This window comes from Neltuma alba, unplaced genomic scaffold (genome assembly GCF_004799145.2).
Source record: "Neltuma alba isolate B1F8T4 unplaced genomic scaffold, ASM479914v2 tig00012221_pilon, whole genome shotgun sequence".
NCBI classification, from domain to species: domain Eukaryota; kingdom Viridiplantae; phylum Streptophyta; class Magnoliopsida; order Fabales; family Fabaceae; genus Neltuma; species Neltuma alba.
Window position 1 is genome coordinate 1 of NW_021636754.1, and position 10,701 is coordinate 10,701.

The 10,701-nt window shown below is 37.6% G+C and overlaps 1 protein-coding gene across 1 annotated transcript; it reads left to right on the top strand.

Moving 5' to 3' along the window:
* Positions 1 to 1,308: 1,308 nt before the first annotated feature.
* On the top strand, positions 1,309 to 2,844 carry LOC114725075 (uncharacterized). Its single transcript, XM_028911539.1, has one exon. It carries the CDS (start codon positions 1,309 to 1,311, stop codon positions 2,842 to 2,844), a length of 1,536 nt encoding a protein of 511 aa, XP_028767372.1.
* Positions 2,845 to 10,701: the final 7,857 nt, after the last annotated feature.

Below are 10,701 nucleotides of genomic sequence, written 5' to 3' on the forward strand. Positions count from 1 at the left end.
ATGGAGCTTAAGCTTATAGGGAGGCAACTTGGGAGGAGCATGAAGGAGACTAGAGCCTTGGGCTAGCACTTGAAGACCACAAGGGAGTGATGTTCCATTTATCTTTTTAATTCAAGGACTTGAAATATTTAGTTTTAAATAATTTAAGTTGTATTTTGTTGAGACAATTTAGTTCTAGATTGTCAATTTTATTCTTGGATTGGATTGATATTTGGATTTTATTTGTGTTGAGACACTTGTGGAATTTATGTTTAGAACCTTTGCATTGTTAATTGAATTTATAATTGAGTTTTCATTATGAGTTTAATTATCAATGTGGTTTGAATTGCAAAATTTGGGTTCTTTTGCCTCTTAATTGTTTAATTAAGTTGGTTAATTGTCTAATTGTTTAATTGGATAATTTCAAACATAATTTCCAAAATAATTGAGTTATTTTCATTGGTTTTAATAAGCTTAATTAACCAACCTTATACTGTTATGAGTTCTCTAATAGTTTAAGGGTTTTTGAAATTGAGGGTTCCCTTTGTTTCAAGTAGGTAATTAAGTTTATTAATTCCACTCTCTTATCACTTCCCTTTGGTCTAATTAACTGATTAAGGTTATGAAGGTTAAATTCATGCGAATCCTAAGTTGTCCCCTCTACCTACCTGAAGAGAAATCTCTGAATTTTTACTTGTAATTTTCTTTGCTTTCTGATTAATTTCTTTATTCATTATTTTTATTTTCCTTCAAAAAAACCCCCCAAAAATTGCATTGCATTCATTTAGTTTAATTTAATTTTCATATAGATTTTAGGACATTTGCATTTTGCATTTAGAATTAGAATTTTGCATTTTAGTTTAGGTCCAATTTATTGCATTTTTTTATCACCTGAATTTTTACCTAAAGAAACCCATAACTTGCTCCTTGGAAGTAATGACCTAGGTCGATCCTAAACTACAAATTAATTGGGACCTAGTTTAATTGAGTGCTTTGACGACAAAAGGCATCATCAATTTTGGCGCCGTTGCCGGGGAGCAATGGTTAAACTTTAGGTTTGATTTCTAGGTGATTTGCATTTTTTTCTCTGTTTTTTTTTTGGTGCATTTTTTTTTTTCCTTCTTTTCATTTCACTTTGATTTGTGATAGTTGCTTAGTGCATGACTAGATCCTCTAGCAAAGAATTGTTTGAATTTGATCCTGAGATTGAGAGGACTTTTCATCAAAGAAGGAGGGGCTCAAGCTAGCAATCTTATAGAAAGTGATTCTTCTGTTAAGTTAACTGCTGATTCCTCTAATTCTCCTGACTCTTCTCATTCTGACAGTAGCATGGCTAATCCTGCTAGGACTATCAAGGAATTGGTTTCACCTGATCTGCATTTTCAAAATTGGTGCATTAATTATCCTGATATTGACACTGATTTTGAGTTAAAGTCTGGATTGATTCACTTACTTCCAAAATTTAATGGTCTTGCAGGCGAGGATCCATACAATCACTTGAAGACTTTTCATATGATCTGTACTGCTATGAAGCCTTCTGGTGTGTCTGAGGATCAGATTAAGATGCGTGCCTTCCCATTTTCTTTGGAAAGTTCTGCAAAGAATTGGCTTCTTCGCTTACCTCCTGGATTCATTACTTCATGGGACCAGCTGAAAAGGTTGTTTTTGGAAAAGTATTTCCCAGCATCTCGTACTTCCTCCATCAGGAAGGATATTTGTGGTTGTCGACAAATGTCTGGGGAATCCTTATATGAGTATTATGAGCGCTTTAAGGCATTGTTATCCAGTTGTCCTCACCACCAAATTTCAGATACATTGTTGATTCAATATTTTCATGAAGGGCTCTTGCCTCTTGAGAGAGATTTACTAGATTCTGCTGCTGGAGGTGCTCTTCTTGACTTGACTGTTGAAGCTGCTTGGAGATTGATTGAAAAGAAAGCTGAAAATACCCAACAGTTTGGTACTAGGCAGCAAGCTAGAGTAAATGAAGTTGGATTGCATTCATCTTATTCTGAGTCTCGCCTTGAGAGCAAAATTGATAAGTTAACATCTGCTATGGAGAAAATGGTTGTATTTCAGATGAAAAACTCCCAAAATATGGCTCCTTCTGTGGGATCTTCCTCTGCTTTCATCCCACAAGCTGACTCTACAGCTCTAATTGGGCCACTTTGCTCTATTTGCTCTCTAGCTACTCACACCACTGACTCTTGCCCTTACCTAAATGATGGAGTTGACTCGTGTAATGCAGTATACCACACTAAGCCTATGACTCAAGGTGGCCAGAAATATGATCCTTACTCAAATACATACAACCCTGGATGGCGTGACCATCCAAATCTCAGATATGGGAGTGGCCAGCCTCAACAATCACAGTTCAATCAAGGCATAAACTCTTCTGGTGGTAAAATGTTCCAACAAGTTAGGCAAACTATGCCCAATCAAGATGAGAGTTCAAAGTTAGAAGGCATGATGAAACTCCTGATGGATAAGTTTGAACAAAAGGATTTGCAACATAGCCAAGAAATTCAGAATCTTCAAACTCAAATTGGGCAGTTATCTAATGCATTTAGTAACATGCAAAGTCAAGGCTCAGGGAAGTTGCCATCTCAAGTAGTAGTTAACCCTAATGTTGGCACCCAGCAGAATCCTAACATTGGTGGAATTAATGCTATATCTCTTAGAAGCGGAAATTCAATTACCTCTGCAGATCCTGTCACTACCCATGCTTCAACAACAAGGAAGGAAGCTATCATTAAAGATTCTCCCCCTGCTTCCACATCGCATAATAAGTCCATTTTTAACACCACAACATGTGGCATTGCAAGAAGAGCAAGAAAAGAGGGAAGGGAAGAAGGAAGAAAGTGAGCGAGCAAGTCTTACCTTTTCCTACAGGGGTGATTAGGGCTGAAAGGAAAAGAAAGAAGCTGAGATGTTCAAAGAGGTTTATGATATCTTCAAAAAGGTGGTGATCAATGTTCCATTGGTTGATCTAGTTGCACAAGTGCCTAAGTATGCGAAGTTTTTGAAGGAGTTGTGTACCACCAAGAGAAGGCTTAAGCATGATGGCAAAGTTGACTTAGGGGCGGTTGTCTCCTCTCTTTATCAAATGCCAATGCCAGTGAAGTGCAAGGATCCTGGTAGCTTTCTCATACCGTGCACCATTGGTAACATTGAGTTTTCAGATGCTCTAGCAGATCTAGGAGCGGCTATCAATGTCATGCCAAAATCAGTTTTTGCTCAACTTCAAGGTGTGGATCTTAAGCCTACAAATCTAATCGCTTCTCTTGCTGACAGACGCTGTGTAGTTCCAGAAGGAGTCTTGGAGGATGTCTTGGTGAAGGTAAAAGATCTCATATTTCCTGCAGACTTCTATGTTCTTGATATGGATGATGCTAGATTTAGGCAAAAGGGACATTCATCTTTGATTTTGGGTAGGCCATTTCTTAAGACTGCTAGGGCTATGATAGATGTGCATGCTGGTACTCTTACTATGGAATTTGCTGGTAAAATCATTAGATTTGATGTGCTTGACTCTATGAGACATCCACCTGATAGTTGTGCTGAGATTGATGTTAGTTTTGTTGACATTATTACTGATGATGCTGTCATAGATTTTAGAGATAGTATGATAAGTAGATCATGTGATATTGTTGGCTTAGATGATTCTATCTCTTGTTCATGTTCTGAAATTGGTAGTTGTGATACTTGTACTGGTATAGATGCTGCTGATATTGATGTTTTCACTGATTTCATTGAGATTGTTAGACATTCTAGTTTTGATTCTTCTGCACCTGTCCATAGACTTGGCACTTTCAGTGATTCCTCATCTAGTACTTCTGTTGATTCACATGGACTCTCTCAGTTACTTAGTGTGATTGATGCTATAGATGCAACTGATTCATCTACATTACCTGACTCTGAGCTGTTAGTTAACATTGATCATGTCCCTGATATAGAGGTCTCTGATTCTGATCCTGATGTTGCTTCTGACATGAGTGCTACTGATGGCACTTCTTTCATGAATTGTGGCGTATTATCTGATTCTTCTGTTGTTACTGTTCCTGCTAATGATTCCCAAGTTGGGAAAGTCTGCTCTTTTGCTTGTGAGTCTTCAATGCAGGTTTCTAGTTTGACTAACATTGATTTGAAGCCCCTCGTGCCCTCAATTGAGCAAGCTCCTTCTTTAGAGCTAAAGCCACTTCCTGATTCGCTGAAATATGCCTATTTGGGGGAAGATGAGACATTGCCAGTGATTCTAGCTAGCGACATAGCTGTTGATGAAGAAATTCGCCTCCTGGAGGTGCTGAAAAGAAGGATGAAAGCTATTGGATGGACTCTTGCTGATATTCCTGGAATTAGCCCTAATGTGTGCATGCACCGGATTTTGTTAGAGGATAGTGCCAAAGCTGTGCGTCAGCCACAGAGGCGACTCAACCCATTGATTCTTGATGTGGTAAAGAAAGAGGTTTCTAAACTTCTTTCTGCAGGTATAATCTATCCCATTTCTGATAGCCAGTGGGTTAGTCCGGTTCAGGTAGTTCCGAAAAAGACTGGTATTACTGTTATTCGTAATGATGAAGGTGAGCTTGTTCCAACTAGAGTCCAGAATAGCTGGAGGGTATGTATTGATTATAGGAAGTTGAATTCTGTGACCAGAAAAGATCATTACCCCCTTCCCTTTATTGATCAAATGCTTGAAAGACTGGCTGGTAGATCCCATTATTGCTTTTTGGATGGTTTTTCTGGATATTTTCAAATTTCTATTGCACCTGAGGATCAGGATAAGACCACATTCACATGTCCATTTGGAACCTTTGCATACAGACGCATGCCGTTTGGATTATGTAATGCACCTGGCACTTTTCAGCGTTGCATGGTCTCCATATTTTCTGATTTTCTTGAGCATTGCATGGAAGTATTTATGGATGATTTCACTGTCTATGGTGATTCTTTTGATGCATGCTTAGCTAGTTTGGATAGGGTTTTGGAAAGATGCATTGAATATAATCTTGTGCTGAATTTTGAGAAATGTCATTTTATGGTCAAGAAAGGCATTGTTTTAGGACATGTTGTCTCACATGATGGCATTGAGGTTGATAAAGCCAAAATTGATATTATTTCATCTCTTCCATATCCCTCTTGTGTGAAAGATGTGCGCTCTTTTCTTGGGCATGCTGGATTTTACAGGCGATTCATTCAGGACTTTAGTAAAATTGCATTACCATTATCTCGTTTACTGCAGAAAGATGTGGGCTTTGTTTTTGATGATGCTTGTAGGTGTGCTTGGGATGAGTTGAAAAAGCGACTCACTACACCTCCTATCATTCAGCCACCTAATTGGAGCCTTCCCTTTGAGCTCTTGTGTGATGCTTCTGATTATGCATTGGGTGCAGTTCTTGCTCAGAGAATAGAAAAGCGGCAACATATCATAGCATATGCATCACGGACACTGGATGCCACCCAGGCTAATTACACAACCACGAGAAAGAGCTATTTGCAATTGTGTTTGGGCTTGAGAAATTTCGTTCTTACATCCTCCACACAAAAGTGACTGTCTTTACAGATCATTCGGCTATCAAGTACTTGTTCAAGAAGCCAGACTCCAAACCCCGCTTGATTAGATGGGTAATGCTGATACAGGAGTTTGATGTGGAGATCCGTGATAAGAGCGGTGCAGAGAACATGGTAGCTGATCACTTGAGTAGGATTGAGACTCCTGTGGTAACATCTTCTTTACCCTTAGATGATTTTCCTGATAATAGACTTTGTGGAGTTGATATGACTGTTCCGTGGTATGCTGACATTGCTAATTATCTGGCTGCATCTGTTTTACCAACTGATATGAATAAGCATCAATTAAACAAGTTTAAGAGTGATGCTAGGTTCTATATATGGGATGATCCCTACTTGTGGCACATTTGCAATGATCAGGTTATTAGGCGATGCATTCCTGATAGTGAATTTGAATCTGTGTTGACATTTTGCCACACCTTGCTTGTGGAGGGCACTTTAGTGCTAAGCGTACTGCTAGGAAGGTTTTAGAAAGTGGGTTATTCTGGCCCACTCTATTCCATGATGCCCACGAGTTTTGTAAGAAGTGTTCCAGGTGCCAATTTGTTGGCAATATTTCCAGGAAGCATGAGATGCCTCAACAGCCGCTGTTGTTCTGTGAAGTCTTTGACGTTTGGGGTATTGATTTCATGGGACCTTTTCCTACTTCATTTGGTTATGTTTACATTCTGCTTGCTGTGGATTATGTCTCTAAGTGGGTTGAGGCAATCCCCACTCGTACTAATGACTCTTCTGTAGTGGTTTCTTTTGTCAGGTCTCACATCTTCTGCAGGTTTGGAATCCCAAGAGCTATCATTAGCGATCAGGGTACTCATTTTTGCAACCGAAGTATGCAGAGCTTACTGAGCAAGTATGGTGTGATGCATAAGGTGGCTACTCCATACCACCCTCAGACAAACGGTCAAGCAGAACTCTCAAACAGAGAAATTAAGCTCATTCTTGAAAAGACAGTGCAACCTAACAGAAAGGATTGGAGCAAGAGGCTGGATGATGCACTCTGGGCATATCGTACAGCATATAAAAGCCCAATTGGAATGTCCCCATATCGAATTGTCTTTGGTAAGGCTTGTCATCTGCCAGTAGAGGTGGAGCACAAGGCATATTGGGCCATCAAAAGCTGCAGCCTTGATCTTGCTAGTGCTGGTGTTGAAAGAAAGTTACAATTGCAAGAACTTGAAGAGCTTAGGAGAGAAGCCTATGAGAATGCTCGGATCTACAAGGAAAGGACCAAGGCTATCCATGATAAGCTCATCTTAAGAAGGGAGTTTCACGTGGGCCAAAAAGTTCTACTTTATGTCTCTAGACTTAAATTCATGCCTGGTAAGCTCCGTTCTAGATGGGAGGGACCTTTTATTGTCACTAATGTTTTTCCTATGGTGCTGTAGAGATTAAGAGAGAGCCAACTGGAAGATGCTTTACAGTCAATGGTCATCGCTTGAAGCCTTACTACGAGGGGTTCTCTACCCAAGATGTAGAGGTTATCACACTACGAGACGCCACGTAGCCTTGGTTGTATTCCTTCCCTTCACTCTTTTTGCTTTGCATTGTCATATTATTGAGTTGGGCTGTGCTGGATACTACTTGCTTTGTGACTTGCCTATGTGTTCTGCATTGAGGACAATGCATTGTTTAAGTGTGGGGGAGGGATTTCATTCTTTTAGTTTTTTTTCCTTTTTTTTGGTGTGTTTTTACTTTTGTTTTAGTTCCTCTTTTTTGTTTCGTTTTGTTTGTGAAGATTGCAAGTTTGAAGTGATTCAAGTATGATGCATTCTTGATTTGAAAAGTGACTGATCATGTCTTGAGTGGATAAACTAAGTGGCAATGGATTTGACTTAGGTGAATTTAAGCTAGTAATCATATGCCTAGTGAGGTTTTGAGCCTGATGCATTTCTTCTTTTCATGTGTGTACATCCCTATCTCTTTCCTTGATCTAGAACTTGACTTGAATCTTGTTTGAGACCAATTTGTGCATTTGCATTCATAAAGATGATAAAGGCATTCATTTTAATTTTTCTAGCCAGATAAGCCAAAAGCCTACCCTTTTCTGCATTTATCCTTTGCTTAACCCCTTTTGAGCCTTCATCATTTTTTTTCTCTTAACCCATAGCCAAAAAAAAAAATCCTACCCTTTTGAATGTCTTAGGAGTTGAAGAGTGTTATATTATATGTGTTTGGGATGGAGGAACACATTTGGAGTTATGGTTTGGGTCAATTTGAAAAAAAAAAGAAAAAAAATATTGTAATAAGATTCCGCTCCTCTAGTTTAAGCTGTGCTTAGTAACCGGGGATCTTCATCACCAATGTTGATCTTCGCGTCAAACGGCCAGTAAAAGCTATGAGCGTGCTAGTAGCATCTTAGTGCCAATGAGTTATCCATGCTTGAGTAACCGGGCCTTTGTATCACCAATATGAAGGTTCGCGTCAAAAGAGCATATATATAACGGCCTAAGAAAGTAAAAAAAAAAAAAAAAAAAGGAGAAGAGAAAAGCAGAAAAAGAAGAAGAAGAATGACCCAATTCAAGTTTAATTTAGTTTCTTGCATTCCATTATTTTTTTTTTATTGACTCTCTTCATTTCCTAAGATGTTCACCTTTGTTTTCCCAAACACTCTATCCTTTCTTTTCTTTACCTTAGCCCCATTATAACCTAATAAAAGTCCTTTTGATTTATGCTTGTAATTGCTTTATGATTGGTGGAGAATTTAGATTCTTGTCAAGCCTATGAAAGAGGATTGGATAGGATGATTTTGAGTGTAAACATAAGCCGATATACTTTTGAGTGATGAGTGACATACACATTAACTTTGGTGAGGGATTTCTGACTTAGATTCCCCTTTGTCAAGTAAATTGCCATGATGTTTATTTTCTTGATTCATGAGAAGATTACTTGGATAAGAAAGATGTTAATTGCTTTGTTGCTTTTTTGCTTGTGATTGGAACATTCTCTTTTATTTGATTTTTTTTTCCTTCCTGCTCTTTGGTCTTCATTTGCTTTGCCCAGGAGTGCAAAGGCTAAGTGTGGGGGAATTGATAAAGCCCAATTTTTATATATTTTATCCCACATTAATTTAGGATTTAAATGATAATTTTGAGCTTAAATAAACTTTTTATGCATTATTGAATTAATTGGTTGATTTTTGGATTTTGCATAAAAATTGAGATTTTGGATTAAAAATATAAATATTTTGTGATTTCCTATTTTGACTTGGAATTAATTTTTCCTATTTCTTTGAAAACAAGTCTCATATTTTTAGAAAGATTATTTTTAGAAAGTTTTGCACTTTCTTGCCTAATTTTTGTGCAGATTTAATATTTAATTTTTATTATATTTGGATATAATCTACATTAATGGATGCACTTAAATTCTTGTAGGTCAAGAAAGGGGCACATAGGAAATCCAATGGTGCAAGATTGTTTCTTGGAATCTAAGCACAATCCAATGGCTAATATCAAGTGGGTCAATTAATTACTAATGGGCTTGAGTTTTGGATTCAGAAAAATTTCCTTTTCTCCCATTAAATAATTTCCTTATTTGAGAGGACAATTCAACGCCTAAGACCCCTCAATCATCCACCGTCATATTATTTTTATCCTTCTCCATTGAACGCACGAAAGAGAGACTTGAACGTCAAATCCTCCTCCTTCACCACTACTTCTCTAGTCTCACGGCCTCTCATAATTCCTTGATTCCATTCCATACCGCAACATCCACTCTCATCAATTGCTCCACGCGTGCTTCACCGACTTGAATCATCCACCGTGCGTCACATGCCCGTGAATTGCACCAAAGAGCTTGGAGGAGGAGACAATTTGATGGAAGCTTAAGCTTATAGGGAGGCAACTTGGGAGGAGCATGAAGGAGACTTGAGCCTTGGGCTAGCACTTGAAGACCACAAGGGAGTGATATTCCATTTATCTTTTTAATTCAAGGACTTGAAATTATTTAGTTTTAAATAATTTTAAGTTGTATTTCTGTTGAGACAATTTAGTTCTAGATTGTCAATTTTATTCTTGGATTAATTGATATTTGGATTTTATTTGTGTTGAGACACTTGTTGGAATTTATGTTTAGAACCTTTGCATTGTTAATTGAATTTATAATTGAGTTTTCATTATGAGTTTAATTATCAATGTGGTTTGAATTGCAAAATTTGGGTTCTTTTGCCTCTTAATTGTTTAATTAAGTTGGTTAATTTTCTAATTGTTTAATTGGATAATTTCAAACATAATTTCCAAAATTAATTGAGTTATTTTTCATTGGTTTTAATAAGCTTAATCAACCAACCTTATACTGTTATGAGTTCTCTAATAGTTTAAGGGCTTTTGAAATTGAGGGTTCCCTTTGTTTCAAGTAGGTAATTAAGTTTATTAATTCCACTCTCTTATCACTTCCCTTTGGTCTAATTAACTGATTAAGGTTATGAAGGTTGAATTCATACGAATCTTAAGTTGTCCCCTCTACCGTACCTGAAGAGAAATCTCTGAATTTTTACTTGTTAATTTTCTTTGCTTTCTGATTAATTTTCTTTATTCATTATTTTTATTTTCCTTCAAAAAAACCCCCCAAAAATTACATTGCATTCATTTAGTTTAATTTAATTTTCATATAGATTTTAGGACATTTGCATTTTCCATTTAGAATTAGAATTTTGCAATTTAGTTTAGGTCCAATTTATTGCATTTTTTTATCACCTGAATTTTTACCTAAAGAAACCCATAAATTGTTCCTTGGAAGTAATGACCTAGGTCGACCCTAAACTACAAATTAATTGGGACCTAGTTTAATTGAGTGCTTTGACGACAAAAGGCATCATCAGTGGGTCATTGACGCTGGTAGCTTTAGGCGATATGAGCGCAGTGAAGATAATGGAGACGCACTGAGTTGTGCTCTCCTGCAGTAGTTCCCTTTGCCGACAAGTTGATGTAATCATAGGTTGTTGGAGATGAAAAAATGAGAACGATAAAAATAGATTTCCATGGAATTGTTCAGACCATGGAGAAGAAAATGAGAGTAGAACGAGGACTCACCCAGGGAGAACCAACGATGAACCCACAATGCCAATGACGGATGCAACACGAACTCCCTAGGGAAGTGGTTTTTCAAACAAGTGACAATTAACCGAATGAGAAACAGAGGAGGGGCTGAGGGTTT

What these genes read in the sequence shown, in the direction of transcription:
- LOC114725075 (XM_028911539.1), top strand. Translation starts at nt 1,309, where the DNA reads ATGGCTAATCCTGCTAGGACTATCAAGGAATTGGTTTCACCTGATCTG.